Source organism: Benincasa hispida, chromosome 11, assembly GCF_009727055.1.
Source record: "Benincasa hispida cultivar B227 chromosome 11, ASM972705v1, whole genome shotgun sequence".
Taxonomy (NCBI): domain Eukaryota; kingdom Viridiplantae; phylum Streptophyta; class Magnoliopsida; order Cucurbitales; family Cucurbitaceae; genus Benincasa; species Benincasa hispida.
Genome location: NC_052359.1, coordinates 59,414,355 through 59,434,495, shown reverse-complemented (window position 1 = coordinate 59,434,495; position 20,141 = coordinate 59,414,355). Strand labels below are relative to the sequence as shown.

The 20,141-nt window shown below is 34.1% G+C and overlaps 2 protein-coding genes across 2 annotated transcripts; one reads left to right on the top strand and one right to left on the bottom strand.

The window, feature by feature from the left end:
• The first annotated feature begins 10,145 nt into the window (after positions 1-10,145).
• On the top strand, positions 10,146-13,437 carry LOC120090472 (probable E3 ubiquitin-protein ligase LUL2). The gene is made up of 3 exons (XM_039048166.1): positions 10,146-10,950; positions 12,317-12,812; positions 12,980-13,437. Exons 1-3 carry the CDS (start codon positions 10,208-10,210, stop codon positions 13,094-13,096), a joined length of 1,356 nt encoding a protein of 451 aa, XP_038904094.1. The 5' UTR covers positions 10,146-10,207; the 3' UTR covers positions 13,097-13,437.
• A 1,991-nt stretch (positions 13,438-15,428) lies between these two features.
• Positions 15,429-16,865, bottom strand: LOC120090789. The gene has a single exon (XM_039048496.1). It carries the CDS (start codon positions 16,863-16,865, stop codon positions 15,429-15,431), a length of 1,437 nt encoding a protein of 478 aa, XP_038904424.1.
• Positions 16,866-20,141: the final 3,276 nt, after the last annotated feature.

The window sequence follows — 20,141 nt, the reverse complement described above, 5'->3', positions numbered from 1 at the left end:
ATAGTTATCCAACAGAAATTATATTCCGAACAATAGAAATTATTTTGGGATGTTTTTCAGAGATTTTTTTTATAAATAACTCTTTTAGGAAGGTCTTAATGAATCATGACTCGCCTCTCACAAATTTATGATATATAATCTATCACATTTTTTTTAATGTATCGCATTAGGAATGGTCAAGTATATCATCCTAACGTGATGGGAATATTCTTATCGCAATCTTCATGTTTTTCAGAAAAATCTAACAAACCGTGAGAAAAATTGGGAAACACAATACTTTGTGACCATATAGCTCTATGTGATGACCATCCCTATTGTGATATGCATTTTTCTCAACCAAAAAATAATTAATTGTGAGAAAAAAAAAAAAGTAAAATACAACAGAAAAATAAAAATCGCGATTAAAAAAAGTATGTTATGACGTAAGCAAAAAGTTATATATTATAAGTTTGTGAGTGGTGGATCATCAATCATAAATATACTCGACCTTGCAAATTCATCATGTTTTCTAACTTTTCTTAAACGTAACTCCTAATTTTTTTATATTTATATATATTTTTAGTTAAATTATAATTTTTATCTAATCTTGTTAACATCATCAACTTTTTATTTATGCTTTTCTTACTTCCATTTTAGTTATCCTACTTTAATATATAATTTCAATGATTCCGTGGATAACAATGTATTAAAAAAGTATCAACTATATGTGGAGTTTAATTTATTATTGACAAATAATTTTAAGAGTGTAATTGTTGAAACACAAAAATAATTAGAGTAGGGATTATAGGTACAATTTAGGTTGTACCTAATGCCATGTTTTTCTTTTTTTTACACGCGAATTTTTTTTTGTCATATGACATTTTTTTTTTAATTAGATGTCTAGAGAGATTAGACTATATAAAGCTGGTTGCAATCAAGATAATAAAATTTTTTCAAATAATTAAATAAATAAAAAGGAAGAGTAAGTATAATTTAACTTCAAAATAGCATTTTTTTCACTACATTTTCTAATTTAGTTTTCATTTGTTTTATAAGTTTAAGATCTTATACTTATATTATTTTTAATTAATTTATATTTAGTCTATAAATCTCAAAATGATACATTATTACCATTCAATTATTTTTTTTCTTTTAATAATTTGGTTTCTGATTTATATATCTTTAACCTTGATTTTCATTTAATGCTAACGTTTAATCTTTGAGATTTTTTTTTTTTAACAATATGTAGGAATAGAGAATCAAACCTCCGACCTCGAGATTGATAGTATGAGTTTTATATCGGTTGAGCTATATGCTCATGTTGGTCAATTCTAAGTGTAGATGTCTATAAACTAATTTAAAAGAATTAAATTAATTTTTACTAATTTTTCATCATTATTAAAATTTATCACAAAATATTACATCATAATTATCCTAAATTAATTAATTGAAAGTTAACGTCAAGTTCAAAAGTGAGCATTAGTAAAAAATCAAAGGTAAGAGTGTAAAATATTGAAATCTAGGAATTAAATAAAAAATAAACTCAAAATTCAAGGATAAAATTGTAAGTTCTAAAATTCATGAATCAAATAAAAAAAAATACACAAAACTCAAAGATAGAAGTGGTGACATTATAAAATTTAAGAGACGAAATATAAATTAGATTCAAAATGTAGAGACCAAAAAGATATTCTTTCTTCCAATGAAAATTCATGTAAGGACCAAATACTTTATATATATATATATATATATTAGTGCAATTGTGAGCTTAAGAGGACATTTCTATTTGTATTAGATACAAATATTGAATGGGTCCAATTTATTTACATACTTTATTAATTTTTCACAAGTCTAGATTCATGGTATGAAAATATAAATAAAGTAGATATATGAAAATATAAATAAAATGAAAATATAAAATTTTATTTGGTGGTATGAAAGGGGAAAAATGATTTGATATATGAATAAAGTAGAAGCAAACTTAGCCTTTTCATTTATTTCATTTTATTTTTTTTAGAGGTATATATATATATATATATAAAGGGTAAGCCAAATGGGGTTAGTGTGGTGGATAAAGACAATAATTAAAATGATGGGTATGGTTGGTAGGGTATAACATTTTTGTTTCTTTATTTTGAGCAGACAGAATTTCATTAGTGGAAAATGGCATAATTTCCTTTTTCTCTTTACCACTCTTTTTTTCTTCCCACTTTGTTTTTTTTAGTCTCTATCTAAATTCATCAATCTACCATATATGATACTATGATTTTAAATTTACCCATCAATTCCTTTTTTTTCTTTTAAATGTTTTGTGAAAGTATGAAGAGAAAAGAAAATATAAATAAAATCAGAACTTTTAAAATATAAGAAATTTTCAAAAATAAAAAATATTGAAAACTATTTACACAAAATAACCAAATTTTAATCTTCTTTAATCTTCAAAAATAAAATCAGCATACAAGTCTATTTGAGATAGAAATTGATAGACGCTGATAAAAGTTTATTACTATCTATTAATTTTTTTTTTTTGCTATTTCTGTAAATAGTTTGACATTTTTTCTATCTGTGAAAATTTTCCTTAAAAATATCCGTGATGAATTTTTAAGAAATGGTCTAAAGATTATAGACAAAGTGAGGTATCTACACTACAAAGTAAAATTAGTCCTAATTTACATTTATATAATGTCTGATATATGCTGTATAGTAGAAGTAGGTTTAAAATATCGATGTTGACAGAAATATCGAAGTCTTTATTTTACCAAAATTTCGATGAAAATATCAATAAAATATTCATTTCAATGGATATTTCTGGAAAAATTATAAAAATAAAAAATTCAAAAAAATAAATTTAAATTAGTAAGTAGACAATTTTATTATTTTCAAATAAGTAAACATGTCTATTATTTATATTAGTGGTATTTTACGCTTATTTTTTTGTGTTTAGTTGATTTTTTACATTATAATGGAAATATTGATTCACCTCTCATGTTGATATCAAACCCATAGAAACGTGAAAAATATTAATGTAATAACGACATGTTGATGAAAATTTAGAACTATTAGAACAAATGAGTATTTAAACTTTCGACCTCGATAATATATGTTAATTATTGTTGAATTGTGCTCATTTTACTTTATAATTCACTCTTCTATAACTATTTTGTCTTTTAAGAAATGAAGGTTGTAAATAAGAAAACAAAATAATTGAAGGACATAGCAAACAAAATTTTGAAAATGGAAAAAAGAAAAACAAAATTTTGAAAAGTGAAAAAAGTGAAAAAAAATATGGGAAAAAACCAACATAATTTTAAAAAACAGAAGAAAAAATAGTGATGAGATATAGTGTAAAATACTCGTATCTTCCACTTTTGAAATCAAAATAATTGAAGGACATAGCAATTTTGTAAAGAAAATATAAGCCACTTGCTTGTATTTTTCTCAATCCGATGGGAGGAGGGAAAGAGAGAAGGTAAAATGTTTTGGACTTTTAAAGAAGCAAATGTATTTTTCTAAATTTTTTTAAAGAAATAAATGTATATATTTTTTAAAAGTACAAGTAAAAACAAATATATTGTAAAAACAAATATATTGTTTTGGACTACTTTGACTTCGCTATCAAAAGAAACTTGTTCATTTTGAGGATGTCGAAGATAACCAATTCTTGGAAAGTTGCTTAAACATTTAGGTCACTTTGGACCACATTTAATTACCTTTAATGTTGTTTACTTGTATTTTGCACCTATATTTACATTTGGGGTTTACTTTCAAATCTGTAATAAAAAACACAAATTGATTGACAAGTGGAGGATGCTTAATCCAATTGTGTCTGGAAATTACGTCGTATCATCATCGTTACTGTTATGGTTATCATAATTATTATTGTTTCGAGGAAAACTTATGAATTTTGACACATTTATTGTTACCGTTATTCAGTAAATGTGTCAAATTCATAATTCTAATTAAATGTGATCAAAAGCAATTCAATTACATTTGTGATTATGATCTATTACAATTGATCTATCAATAAAATTCCATTATGATTACACCAATTTTCATTATGGATAGGTCTGTAGTGAATGGATAAGGCTGGATACCTTATTCTGGTGACACTACGAATACGACCCGCTTTGTAGATGTTACAATTGTTGTAAAGTGCTACAAATGATCTGATCCCTATCACTCATGTGGAGACATGTGAGTAGGGTATTCTATACAAAGGAGATTGTTCTTTAAAAAAAAAAGAGTTTGTATAAGACTGAATCACAAAATGACTAGTCTCATTATATAACATTGTTCATAATAAAGACTTACATTTCACAAGGATGACCATAGGTGACATGACTTGAAGCCTGAGAGAGTTGTGAACTCCTATCTATGAAGATGATCCTTTGATTTGTATGGGTGGGAGTGGCCAGATCACTGACTCAATAAGCCTACCATTTTTGGGGATTCGTCATATTGGGGAGCTGGAAACATGGCTACACAAGACGGAATTCACTCATTTTCCAATGTCAGGGTAAGTAGAGAAATTGCTCCTTTACAGGCCGATTCCAGGGCTTAAACAATGTGAAGCCATATCCTCTCCTAGCCTAAGAGGGGTTTTGGTTATAGTTGTACTATAACTTATTGTTCATTAGAGGGATCAGTAGTACTTAAGGAGGTAGCTATATAACTATAGTGGAAAAATAGTAATTTTGGCCTAGTTGTACTTACAATCAATTTGTGAAGGGCCATCACACTGTTGACCGGTTATATCTGATGGACACAAAAATATATCTGTAGTGCGAAGAGTGCAACTGTCTGTCTTTAGTAGAGTGCTCAACAGTTAATGAATGTTGTATCATTTAATTAAAATAGTTTAATTAATTATTCAAGGATCATTGGAGCTTCAATCTACAGGTCCATGAGGTCCCCTTCGTAGCTCAATAGAGTTAGTGAGAATCAATGTTGAATTAATTTGAATTGTTCAATTTTAATTAATTTTACTTAATTATATATGATATAATTATTATATTGTATTTAATACATTATAATATTAAGTTTATTTGAGAAGAAGTAAATATTTGAATATGATTCAAATATTAATTATGTGAATTGGTTTCATATAATTAAATCTAATATAAATGGGATTTATATTAAATACCATGTATAATGAGAGAAATAAAAACTATAAGTTATATTGTATTTGATATAATATAAACTATAGGTTATATGTTATATTGGACATAACACATAGTAAGTACATATTATATATTAAGTTAGTTAATGAAATTATATATATTAAATAAACTGAAATTTAATGTTGTCTTATCACAAGTTGCTGAGAAAAATGCCTATAAATAAGAAGACTTGCAGCTAAAGAAAATATACCATTCTTAGAGAGATCATAAAACTTAGGTCATAGTTACGCTGTTGTTGCAAGAAGAAGATAGGAGGAAAAGAACCTTTGTCATTGTTGACCAAAGAAAATTGTTGAAGACCAAGCTCGAGAGAGAATTCTTCTTCATTTCTTTACCAAATTGGTTGCACACACATTTGAATCAAGCCAAAGAGGACAAGAGATTGAACTCTGTGACTTAACTCCTTCCTTTTCTTTCAGTTCATTTCTATTTCCCATTTCATGCGATTAAGTGTGATTGTTGTAAAGACAGTTTCGATTTTTAAAATTCAATCCTACATTTGATCCATCACTTTAGCCTCTGTTTACATTATATTGTGTGATTGACGCGTTTATGACTTGTTGCATACTTAGTTTTCAAGCTTTAATCATTTTGATCATTTGGTTGAAGTTATAACTAAGCTAAATCTATTTGAGAGAATAGGATAGCTAAAGACGCATTGAGTCAGAACGCACAGTAGATTTAGAGATAAAAATACTTGTGCTTCATTACTTTCTGTGACCAACGCATGCACCCTAGAAATAGAAGCATATATGGCATTCATATTGAGAAATGTTGAATAATATGATCAGAGGAATAGAAACCTAACGCATCAACATATATTTGGTTTGTAGACAAGCATCCCTGTCATCTTCATTTCACTCTTATACCTGCACACACGTGTTCATCTTACTTGGAATCAATGCATACCCCTAGTGTTTAGTGTCACGGCCATGCTTGTCCAGGGCGTGTTGCCTATGGCCGCATGACCGCCTCCACCTCATTTTACTATGCTTTCATCTTATGTATTTCCTTTTGCTAGGTAGTTAGGTTTATATGTACTTTTCTTAGTGAGTGATCGCTCGCCCGTTTCCATATGCAAGGGTAACGGATGTGTTTTTGTTCAGGATGCACTATATGGGGATAAGACTAACCATCACTTCCCCATACCCAGAGTAGTATGTTATAAAGCGGTTGTTATTGCTTGTTGCTTTCTAACCTACTACAATATTTTTCTTCTCTATTCTTACAATCAAACTGTTTGCGAAAACCTTTTCTCCAAACCCGTTTTCTAAAACTGTTTTCTTTAAAACGGGGGTGGAGGTTGCGAGAGGCACCCGGTATGCCATTGGCTGTCCGTATTCGAATTGGATGACTTATTCGTAAGCGGGAACAAGTACTGCACAATCGCTAAGTGAAGCCTCGGAAAGTGCGATTGTGAAAATTGGTATCAGAGCTAAGTCGGCTCGTAGAGTTGAGAAGCTTTGATCATGTCTGCTACGAAGCAGTTGGGCAAGTCCCATGTTGACTGATTGGTTGAGATTGAAGAGAAAATGCTCTATTTAATAAAAATCCCTGATCAGGTTCGGTTCTTAGAGACTCAGTTATAGAAAGTCGCCGATAAGGCCAATGAAATTGATGCGGTGGCTGGCCACTTAGACGGGATGCCCGTCAAGGAATTGTTGACAAGAGTTGAGACCCTAGAGGCAAAAGCCACGATGGATAGGCCTCTTGAGCATGGGGATCGTTCGTCGGGATCTGTTTCCCCGATAGAAGAGCATGTCAAAGAACTAGACAGCTCGCAGAGAGCAATCATTCAAATGGTGACCGAAATGTCTGAGGACTTTCGAGCCACCATTGATGTTATCCGAGCAAGGATTGCAGATATTGGTGCAAAAATTAACCTCATCATGAGAGCGGTGGGAAATCAAGCCTTAGTTGGGGGTGCAGCTCAATTCAACAGGGTAAAAATACCCGAGCCCAAGCCCTTCTGTGAGGCTCGCGACGCAAAGGCGCTAGAAAATTTTATTTTTGACATGGAACAGTACTTCAGAGCTACGAACACAATGACTGAAGAGTCAAAGATCACCCTAACGACGATGCACCTAGCAGAGGATGCCAAGTTATGGTGGAGGTCCCGTTTCATGGATGTCCAAGAGGGACGGTGTACCATTGACACGTGGGAGACACTGAAACAAGAGTTGCGTTCTCAGTTCTTCCTCGAAAATGTTGAGATTTTGGCAAGACGCAAGCTACGACAATTGAAACATACTGATACTATTAGGGACTACGTGAAACAATTTTCCGGATTGATGTTGGACATAAGAGACATGTCCGAAAAAGACAAAGTTTTTTGTTTTATCGAAGGCTTGAAATCGTGGGCAAAAAAAAATTGTATGAGCAGAGAATACAGGATCTCCCAGCCGCATACACAGCGGCCGAACGGTTATTTGACTTGATTGATGAATCTCAAGAGATGAGGCAACACTCGAGATCCTCTAATAGGGAGAGAAAGAGCAATGGTTCGAGCCCATCGAGAAACAGTGGGGGAGATAAAGATAACAATGGGGATAGTAGACCTCCTTAGCAGATGACTAGAAATACGTGGTGGGGGCAAAATCAGAAGAATTTTTATCGGCCCTTATCCTGTTATATATGCAAGGGTCCGCACAAGGCGAGCGAATGTCCGGAATGAGCCGTCTTTAATGCTTTCTAAGCCTCATTAGCGTCAGACTTGAAAGGCAAAGTTATTCAGGTAGAAGACGAGAATGTGCAAGTAGAGGAAGATAGAACCCCATAGGTTGGGGCCCTGAGATATTTAGCTGCTTTTCAAAAGGATGTAGGAGAAGAAAAGGGATCCCATGGAGGCGTGCTGATGCATGTTGATGCTTGGGTCAACCATAAATCAGCCAAAAGTACCATGGTCGATTCAGGAGCCACCCATAATTTTATGTTTGAAACAGAAGCCAGACGATTAAATCTCCGTTGGGAAGGAGGTGCAGGTAGAATGAAAGCAGTGAACTTTGAGGCCTTGCCGATTACAGGAATGGCAAAAAAGACAGTCGTAAAGTTGGGGGACTGGAGTGGCCCTGCCGATTTCATAATCGTTAAGATGGATGACTTTGATGTGGTGTTGAGAATGGAGTTCTTGCTTGAACACAAGGTAATGCTGATACCCTTCACCAAGTGTTTAGTAATCATCGGTCTACGCCCACCGTTGTGCATGCTGAGATTAAACGACCGAAAGGGATAAGGATGATCTCGACCTTCTAGTTGGAGAAGGACTTTGCCCACGAGTCAGTCGAAATCGAGGAAGAAAAGGTCCCCCAAGACATTATACGTGTCTTGGAGCAGTGTCGTTTGTTGAGCTGGACAGTTTACACAAGTCCCCGACTCCAAAGAGGAGGAGAAGGAGAAGAAAGAAGCCTAGACACCGAGAGTTCCTACCAAGAGACTGGGTTCGAGTAAATTTGTGCCTGGGACAGTTTCGAAGTCGAGGGCAAAGAAAACATCGCCTCGTGAGCAACTTTAGAGGATCGCTGGAAGTCATCGAAAAGGTTGGGAAAAAACCTCTTATCGGGTGCAGTTACCATCGTGGATGGAGATTCATCCTATCATCCACGTGAGTAGACTGAAACCCTATCATTCCAACCATGTCGAGGAAAGATGTAGGGTGGTGACCCATCCGCAGGCCACAACGAAGAGAATGGCAGGAGAAGAAGCCAACGAGAGACTTACGGGAAGGAGCAATAGAGCGGAAGGACCAGGACCAAGTTGGGAAGAGTTCCTGGAGAAGTTGATAAGCCTTCAAAACAGAGAAGTTCGTTAAGAGCACATGGAAGGGCTCAAAGGCAGCTGCTCAACAATATGCTGAGTTCGAGCAGAGTCGGTTGACGAGGATGTCAACAAATTGAGTGGGGGAGAATGTCACAGTCATGCTTGTCCAGGGCGTATTGCCCATGCCGCATGACCGCCTCCACCTCTTTTTACTATGCTTTCATCTTATGTATTTCCTTTTGCTAGGTAGTTAGGTTTATATGTACTTTTTCTAGTGAGTGACCGCTCGTCCATTTCCATATGCAAGAGTAGCAAATGTGTTTTTGTTCAGAATGCACTATATGGAGATAAGACTAACCATCACTTCCCCATACCTGGAGTAGTATATTATAAAGCAGTTTTTGTTGCTTGTTGCTTTCTAGCCTACTACAATCTTTCTCTTCTCTATTCTTACAATCAAACTGTTTGCGAAAACCTTTTCTTCAAACTCGTTTTCTAAAACTGTTTTCTCTAAAATGGGGGTGGAGGTTGCGAGAGGCACCCGGTGTGCTATTGGTTGTCCGTATTCGAATTGACTAACTTATTCGTGAGTGGGAACAAGTGCCACACAATTGCTAAGTGAAGCCTCGGAAAGTGCGATTGTGACACTCAGCACCACTCATTCATAAATCCCTTTGTTTCACTTGAACTCTTATGTTCTCTTGCATACAAGCATTGAGATTAGTGTAGATAAACCTCTCATGCATTTATCTAGGATTTTCTGCAACTGCAGCAATGCAAGGCCTATGTTAGTCTGTCATAAATCCCTATGTTCGACCTTAGACTTATCAGGAACCTGAGTTAGATTTATACTTGGATCTGATTTAGGAAAAACTTGTACGCATTATAGAAAGTATAATGCAACACCTCAACGCATCATCTAATCTTCTCACCTAGATAAGTGATTCATCATTCATCTTCATTCACTCTAATCTTGCTTTTCACCTTTACTTATATACACTTTTAAACACAAATCACAAAGAACAAACAACCACCTTAACAGTAGGGATTAAATCGTAATCATTTTCAAAGTATGGGAACTAAAATGTTACTTTTGAAAGTTTAAGGATAAAATTGTGAAAGTATATAGACTAAACGTGATTTTTAACCTAAAAATACCAATAACATATTTAGGTTGTTTTGTGAAAAGGAAAAGGAAAAGGAAAAAGAAAAAGAAAAGGGAAGAGAGAGATAAAGAAAGAGAAAGAACAGCTCAGTTTTAAGAAGAGTCATGACCTTCCATCCTCAAATGGATGGTTTTTCATTTTCTGGGTGGAGCTTTACGCAATCCCCATTATACCCGCCACCCAACCTCCATTCCCCTTTCTCTCTCTTCTTCTCCCTCTCTCTCTCCTCTGTTCTTTTCCCCTTTTCCCCTTTTTCTTATCTTTTTCCTCTGTCATTTCATTCCAATTTCACCATCCCTTTCGTATATATCTTCTTCGTCTTGTATTTCCTTCATCTGGGTTTGTTTCTTTTCCGATTTTGACCCCAGATTCATTTCCATGGGTAACATTGGTAGTAGCGGTTCCAGTGGCCGGAGAAGGCACGGTAGTCGCCGGAGTCACCCAACTCCACCACCAGCAGCGCCACCCCAGCCTGAAATTACAAGTAATCGCTACGTTTTCGCTGCTGCTACGCCTTACCCAACGCAATACCCGAACCATCCGAATCATCCGCCCCCGTATTACCAGTATCCTGGTTACTTTCCACCGCCACCTGGTCCGCCGCCGTCGATGCCGATGCCTTTGCCGGCGCCTTACGATCACCACCACCGTGGAGGTCATCCCCAGATGGATCCCGCGCATTGGGTCGGTGGGAGATACCCTTATGGCCCTCCTATGCCGCCCCAAACGCCCTATGTTGAGCACCAGAAGGCGGTTACCATACGAAATGATGTTAATCTCAAGAAGGAAACTCTTAGAGTCGAACCTGATGAAGAAAATCCCGGCCAATTCCTTGTATCATTCACGTTTGATGCCACCGTTGCTGGGAGGTTTGTGTTCTAATCTTTGGAGCTTTTGGTTTTCCTTTTCCTTTTTGTATCTGTGATTGTTAATTGAAGGTATTGATAGCTCTGTGGAATTGTTGGGTCAGATTTTATTTGTTCTCTTCTTTGTTTTTGTTTATCTGATACCAGAATAAGTCTTGCATGGTTTATTTTGCTGGAAGAATTAGAGGCTTGTGTGTTTTTATGTAGATTTCAAGAAACCCTCCATGCTTGTTAAAATTGGTTAGAACAAGTGGTGTGCTCTGGTTTTTCATAGATGTTTAGTGATTAAAACTATAAAGTAGCAGTTCGCTGAGGTGGTGAAAAGGAGATATTCTTTATGGTTAGAGATGATTGAGAGGTTATTGGGATTGTTAACTCCTTGAAACTAATCTGAGTCAACTTCAGGTGTACATTGTTGTAAATATTAGCATTTGGGCTTGAATTTGAACACACCTAGACCTGCAGGTGTTTGTTGTTGGGTTTTTCTCTAGAATATAACTTATACATGAGGGGAGAGGGTTTGAACCTACAACCTCGCGATTATTTGAGCCCTGTTCAAGTTGACTTATTGAAGTTTGTTGATTATGTTGGTAGTATAGGTCAAATTTGCCTACTATTGTTTATTGGACCCTAATTGATTGCCCTCCCACTCCACATTCACCCCACCTAAAACAAAAAATGTAAAATGTGGAGAGTTCTTTCAGTTTGCTGCTTATGAGTTTAATTAGAGTCAATTTTCGGAAAGGCTTAAGTAGTCTTAAGATCTTGTTTTCAGAGGTGAGGTTGAAGTTTCTATTTGCATAGAATCATTAATGAAATTATGTATGTAAATCGTGAATCACTAAATATAATGGTCATATAAAAGATCAAATAAAAGATTTCATATTCATCATCCTTTTTTAAAGTAAAGGTTCTAACTCCTCCTTCCTATCACTATCACTATTATTAATGGATCAGTGGCCCATGTTGTATTAGTATGACATGAAGTTGACTCTTATATTTTGGAAAGAGGACAATAAATTGATGTTGTATTTTAACTATTGCCATAATCCATAAAGTATTCCAAGCCTTGATGCATTCTAGATTTTCATGAAGGCTCAAGTCTCTGAACCAAAGAAGAGACAAACTTTAGGGGATAAGCCTTAAGAGCCTTCTGCATTCTTTTATCAGCATCTGCCGTCGGATTAGTGGTCCTTTCAAATGTTAATTTATCTTTTATCTAGTTATTTTGTTGATCCTTCACGGTGGGATATTTTTTTTCCCGTGGTTGTTATGATGTTTATACATAGAGATTTTTTGTTTCTTTTATTTGAGATTTGATCTGGAATTCTGCTAGCCTGAGAATCTGAGTCTTTTTATCTTGAAACAGTATCACAATCTTCTTCTTTGCGAAAGAAGGTGAAGATTGCAACTTGACCGCTGTAAAAGAAGACATTTTTCAACCAGTAACTGTCCATTTCAAACAAGGGCTTGGACAGAAGTTCAGACAACCTTCTGGAACCGGAATAGATTTCTCAAAGTTTGAAGAGTCAGAGTTTCTGAAAGTGAATGACACAGATGTCTATCCTTTAGTTGTAAAAGCTGAGGCTTCCACCGACAGTCAAACTGGCCCTGATGGTACCGCGGTACCTGACCCCATGAATTCTCAGATAACACAAGCAATATTTGAGAAAGATAGAGGTGAATATCAGGTAAGAGTGTTGAAACAAATCCTGTGGGTCAATGGTATGAGATATGAGCTACAGGAGATATATGGCATTGGCAATTCAGTCGAGGGCGATGTGGATGGAAATGACCCTGGAAAGGAATGTGTCATTTGCTTGTCAGAGCCACGGGATACGACTGTCCTTCCCTGCCGACACATGGTAACAACAACATTCTCTTTCTTTGTTAATTGTAGATGATTCTTAACAAAGAATTAAGCCTTTCACTGAGATAATAGCCTTGTTAAGTCTTTATTCCTATAAAATAAATCTGTGCTCACTACCAGCAATTCTTGAGCAGGATTAACTTGTTCTATTCTTGTTGGCAGTGTATGTGTAGTGGTTGTGCTAAGGTGCTAAGGTTCCAGACGAATCGATGCCCGATTTGTAGACAACCCGTCGATAGGCTCTTAGAGATAAGGGTCAGCAATGGGCCAGAAGAATAAAGAACAACGGTTCTACCATCGTCTCGCAGTTGAAGCAAACTCTGTACAGCACTGCGTTTATTGCATTTCTTTTTGCATCATCTGAATTGATTCCCTTTCGCCCTGAATTTTCTACCTGTTCTAAATAATCAAGAAAGGAAAGCGTTTAAGCTTATATCCAGCACATTGTGATATTGTGCCAGGGAAAAAGAAAAAGAAGGAAATTGTAAACAGTTGTACTTGTATTCTCATGATCAAAAGTGTCTGTAGAATTTATCTCTATTATATATACTTAAGCCGAGCCATGTTTTGTTTGTAATCAAATCCTTTGCCATTTCTTTGGTTTAATCATTTCTAACATCCTTGTATTGGTGTATGGATATTTGTATAACCCATATGGCTTTTCATCTTTTCACCTTCTAAGTCTAACTAAGCTCAGTCTTCCAACTTCAAAAGTTACTCGTTTATTGGATAAATTATACAGCTAATCCGAGTATTGTTTAGTTGATTAATGATCAATTGTCGTCTCTATCTTTGAAATCGTGCATTGTTTACTTGTATTAAAAACATAAAAAAGAGAAAAAAGAATGACATGACAAGAGCTAAATAGACTTGTTCTATCATTGCTACATACATTTATGTCTAAGAGAAAACTATGTGTCAATTTGAGTTTGGTTGCCTTCAGTCTTTTAACTACAAACAAAACTGATAACCAGAGGGCATTTTCAGAATAAGGTCTTGCAATTCTTTTCAGACCTTTATTTTAATATTTTCTTTTCTTCCTCTCTCACAACTCTCGTTCTGTTCTCTCTAAATTTTTCCCCATCTTCTTCCTCCTCTCCAGCCTTCTTTCCTTAGATTCCTTTTTTGGTATTTTGTTTCTACAACGATAACGCTTCCTTTTCTGTATTTTGCCTCTAACAAAGGCAACCACAACAACAAGCAATAAGCAAAGTTATTTCTTCTTTTGACACGGTGGAAACGAACATTTTATTTATTTATTTATTTTTTTGGAAAAAGATACCAAATGAACCAAATATAGAAGGCAAGAACAAGAAAATAAAAAATAATTAAACAAAAATTGCTTGATAGCACCAACAAAAAGGTTATACAACTTTGTTTTGAAAAAGTTGGTGAAGTTTCATTTTTTTAAAAAAAATTTTGGTCGTTTGTACAAAAAAATCTTATATAAGTCTACTAAAAACGTTTAAAATACACAACAAAACAAAGATAAATACAAGCTTGAAAGCTGTTAATTTTTCCTTAAAAAAGCTGTTAATTTATTAAGAAAATATCAAAATTAAATAGACATCAGGTTAGATACTAAACGTATAATTTAATAAAAATTAAATTTATACAGCCACTTTTTCTTTTTGCTTTATTCTTCATCATTTTTAAAGAAACCTTTGAATTTTTTAATCAAATTTTAAAACAAACTTCCATGAAAGCAAAGCATATATCAAAGACCATTTAAAAGGTAATTCCTCTCTCTTTTGATGTAGTGATTATCAAGAGAAACGTCATGTAAAAATTTGCTTGGTTTTTATTTAGTCAACCTCGATAATTTTTTTTTAAAAGTCAAATACATTGCAAAATGCCACTTTATTTATTTATTTTTTCAACACCATATTACTTCATTGCATCTTTGTTTCTCCCTCCTTAATTTCAATAAGCACATCTTCCTAATCCCTTTTTCACTTAAAAACAAACTAATATTCTTAATCATGCCAAATTTTTGTTTTGTCAAAACTAGTGAAAGATATAAAACTGAATTAAAACTATAATTTGATATTAAGTTAAAAAAAATTTGACATATAATCCAATGATGTAGTAGTAAAATAATTTATTGATTTTAATTCAAATTTATATGTAATTGCATCGACTTTGCCAATAGTGACTTTTCTTTTAAAATTGTGGTGTTTCACAATGATGAGAAATCAATTAGCTATTCATTTTTCGGGTTCGAAGTATTTCCTACCCCTAATATTCATAATGCAAACCTAGGTCATACATGTCACATCATACACTAGAAGTACTAGAACTCTCCACTGTCGGTGCAACACATTATGACTATGATTTAACATTATAATAATATAAATCAAAAGTAGGACCTCAAAAAGTCATTAAATCATAATCATATTACAAAACAAAATGCATCAACATCACCAATCAACCATAGCAAACTCACACGAGTTATTTATTCTAACCAAAAACCATGCAGATGCAGTTCATTGGTTCAATACTAAAAAAACAGGAAACAAAGTGGCTGCTTATTCGAAGTCTAATTGAGCGCTCAACCACAAAGCAACTCATGAACATTCTTACTCACCAACCATGAACCAAACACTAAACTTCAGATTTTCTTGGATGGAGCAGCATCAAGAAACCATTGATGGACATAAACACCACTGTTTCTCAAATCCTTGTACAGATCAACACAGCCTCTGTTCTTCAGCTCACCATCTTCTTCATCAACCTCATCTCTGCAGCTCAGAAACACCTCGTCCACCCAGCAAATAACCCCACTTTCAAACAAATCTGACAGAAACTTCAATTCTTCCTTCCCTGCGTCCATCTTCAAGACGACGAAATCGGAATGCTGCACAGTTTCCTTGAACCAAGACAGAAAATCAAACTCGTCGTCGATGTAAGGTTCTTCATCTTCATCATCAGCAGCACCGTCGTTTTCTGTAGTCTGATCAGTTCCTGCTAGGCCAGGATGATAAACAAACGTGACTCCAGGGTTATGGATATAGGTGGCGAGAGCAGACATGTCATGATCAACAAAATAAACATTAAAATCTCTGCGATCCACAGGATAGGAAGGTGGAAACCAATCCGTGTTTGTGTGATTCATGCGTTTCCCTGGACCAATATTAACATATACCAACTTTTCCCCATTGGAAACATCGACAAGCTTCGGTAAATATGACAGTTTTTTGTCGAATTCCACAGGTTTTCCCTTCACAAAAGGTTCTATTTTTGGAATTAAAGGCTTGTTCCTCGTGAGAGAGCGACATTCAGACGATATGTGAGGCTCCAAATGGCGAAATTCTTCGAGTTTCTTTTTAAATACAACCAGAGTTAAGTTATTAACATGGCCAACATGCATCACAGTGGAAGTTTTCAGCAAAGATGACACTGGGGTTGCAGCTCTAATCAAATTGTTCGGCATTGAACCACTCGTGGCCACAATAACAGCCCCAATTCCGCCAGGTCTAAGCACACGCTCGATCTCGAGAACCAGAAGTGCAGGGACTGAATATCTGTCTAGATCTCTAGAGAAAACGAAATCAAAGGATCCATCCTTAAAGTCCAATTCGTAAACGAGTTGTTTTCTCCTTAAAGAGAAAAATCGGTGTTGACCAACGCCAATAACATCACTGAATCCTATGTCCCTCAGTGCCAAAACGGCAGATCCCGATCCCTCTCCAACGCACAGACATTTAGCAGTATGATTCAATAGTTTCTTCTCCATTAACTCAGCAACGACATTAGTCGTCAGATTCATAGAGTCCTCACAGTGCATCGCCGCAAATGGCACCCAAATTGGATTCAGAAAATGACCTTGAAACAAATACGATCCTCGAGAATCTTTCGCTTCTACATAACCAGACTTCACAGCACAATCGCGAAAGATCACCGATGGGATCACTCCGAAATCAGCACCGGTCAAAATATGCAACAAAGGAACAGTCGAAACAGCCAATGCGAGAAAGAAAATTCGAACAACAACACGCCTGGCCAATACCCCATGAACGATCTGCCATTTCACAGCCTTCAAATTCATCTCTCCCAACCCCCGATCAGAGTTCGTTTAACGTCGTGAAACACGAAGCAAACAGGAATAATTCCTCGAAATAACACTAACAGAGAGAAACAACAACCAGATTGAACAAAAAGATTAGCGGGTACAAAACCTGGATGATGTGTGATTTCCACCCACGAGGAGCCCCATAGATTTTTGGAAAATTAACCAGACCCTCTTCGGAACCCTCATCCTTCGAATAATTTTCCCGTCCCAAATCACCATCATTGAAGAACACAAATCAAACCATGATGCTGAAAGAAACTACATCACATTCTTCAAAGCTCAACTTCCTACAGTAAAGAAACCTCGAAAACCCTAACAGAAACTGAAGATCGAGATCGAATTTCAGAATCAAGGTTCAAACTTCAAACCTAGGGTTACGAGTGAAGTAGAAGAGGAAAAGAATGGAAGTAGATCTAAAACGAGTGGTGCTATTAATATTGTGAGATTACGAGAAATCTTGTCCCGCTCTGGGAATTACGTGGCACGAGGAGATATTCTAAGATCTAAAACGATAAACACACGTGTCGATAAATGAACGGACAGATTTTGAGATTAGAAGAATGTGGGCCCTAAATTATTGGCTTGTAAGGGCTTTGTTGTAATTTAAGGGGAGACATAGAGTACAAGATCGCTCTGGAACATCTTAATCGGATTAAACAATCAATTATTGTTACACAAAATAATATATATATATATATATTTTTTTTTTTAATTTAGGGATTATTACAGATTCAATCCTTTTCAAAACTTACAATGTCACTTTTTAATATTTCTAATGAATTTTTCAGACTAAAATATTTATGGTGGATGGCTGGAGAGAACGTAGCATTGATTTTTTTTTTTTTTTTTTTTTAATATTTATCAAGCATGCTTAACGGAGAGAAATTTATTTGTTGAGATTTTTACTTAACTAGAGAGATAAAATATATTTAATAAAAATTTAATTTTTTATTTACGTTTGTATTAACTTATTGATTTATCTTGCAGATTCATGGTTATTTTAAATATACCTTAGAATACTTGGTTAAATATTTGAAATATCTTAACCAATACATGAAATATACCACAATATATAAATTAGAGTTTGACTCAATGCTTGACATAAATCACAGTAGTATATAAAATATGTCACAGTATATAAATCACATATTGACTTAATGTTTAACATAAATCACATTATATATCATAAATTTCATTTACATCACATTATATATATCATATATACCATTTAGATAATAAAAAATCTCAATAAATTAAAATTTGTATATATTAATACATGAAGTCTAGATAAAAAAGTATTCTCATTTATATCAAATAAACAAATACATATATCATAATATATATCAAAATTTCTACAAAAGCTATAGAAAAATAGTAAAAAAGTATATATACCACAGTATATATCAAATATATATATCCCTATAAATGAGGGTTTTGAGATAAGTTGAAGAATATGGAAAGTTGTGGGTATTTGAAAAATATTAAATCTAATATATTTTTCTTAAAAAAATGTGCTTCATTTAAAACCATTTTCTCTTTCCTATTTTAAAAAACATATAATTAATTTATTATTGAAAACTAAATGGTAATTTTGATCTAATTTTATTGTAATTTTTTAAGGAATTTAAACATTCTTATAAATAAAGAAAAATTTAATCATTAATGAAATATAGATACCTTATTAAGGCTTATGTGTAAAAAACCCTTGAATTAATTTTGAACATATTAAATTAGGAGTAATGTAGATGTCCATTATTAGTGTTCATTAGACATGTATAATTTATCCACTACCTTATGTGTTGTCCATGTGTATTAGCAACTATTAGTGTCTATGTAATCCACCTTCTATTTGCTAAATTGTCTATAAATAATGGCATTTGCTAGGTTTTGAAAGAAACATATTGGTGATTAATCGAAAAAGATTGGAGAAATTAGAGAAATTCATTATTTGTTATTTTATTTACTTATTATATTTTTTTATTTTATATATTTATATATTATATTATATTTATTGTAATATTTATTTATTTTATCATATTTTATTATTATATTATATTTTCTCCATATCCGTATTCTCTCTAGACACCATTGTGCTCTTCAAATTAACAACAAAATTAAAATAATTACATTTTTTTTATATATCTGTGAGTGTTCAGGCCAACTCACGAATAATTTCATTGTACAACTACTTGACCCTATAACATTTGGGTATCAAAGGAAACCCATAGGATATTAAATACTAGGTATGTACCTATCATGAACCATGACTCTGTAGTCTTTTTTTTTTCCGTTTTAAAGCCACTTCTAAATATATTTTTAATCAGTCAAAATCAATTTACTGTTTAATTGTACATTTTTCAATGTATTTTCATACTATTTAAATTAACTTTAAATGATTATAATCATTTTTTAGTGATTTAAAAAATGATAAAAGGCTCCCAAACCTATTATATAAAATACATAAAATCAAAGAAATTAGGGAAATTGTCAAAAATAGAAAAGTAGGAAAACTAGTTACATCCTATAGCCAAAAAAAAAAAGTCAATGGAAACAACCTCACTTTTTAAAAAAGTTCCAAAACTACCCCTCCATATTTCAAATTTTTTGTGCATATATTGTCGATTTGCCGTTTTCTTCTGCCGCTTCTTCTTCTTTTTCTTCAATTTCAAAAACTTCTAACTGTAGTTTTCAACTTCACAATTTCACTTGATCAATATTTTGACAACTTCAACTACAACTATAGTCACGCCTGAAGAAACTCTTAAACGAGAGTATCCATGAGCGGGTTTGGATCTTTCCTATTTCATTGTGACTGAATTGTCACACACACATTCTAACAAACAGGTATGCATTTCAACACTAATTATAGGCATGCTTTGACAAATAAAATACAACAGATTGAGTAAACGTACCAGTTGAAGATAATCTTCACTCGAACTCAATCCAGCGGAAGCGACTCCTCTACTGTCTTAATCGCCCAGCAATCAGTCGCCTACCAGCACCACGATCTTCTACACGTACGACAGCACACGAACAAGTAGCAACCGGGGACGACACCACCACTTGAAGCCCTTGGTATTCGGAGTGAGAATCCAAGGACGATCATGTAGAATGACAAGCAAGTGGGAGATAGTAGGTGACTATCGCATAGTCGAGTGCTTGTCGCTTAGAGAAAGGTACACGATCGTGTAGGTTTTACTAAGCGATCGCCTAGTAATTAGTAAGCGATCGTTTAGAAAAGCTCGGCGCGCT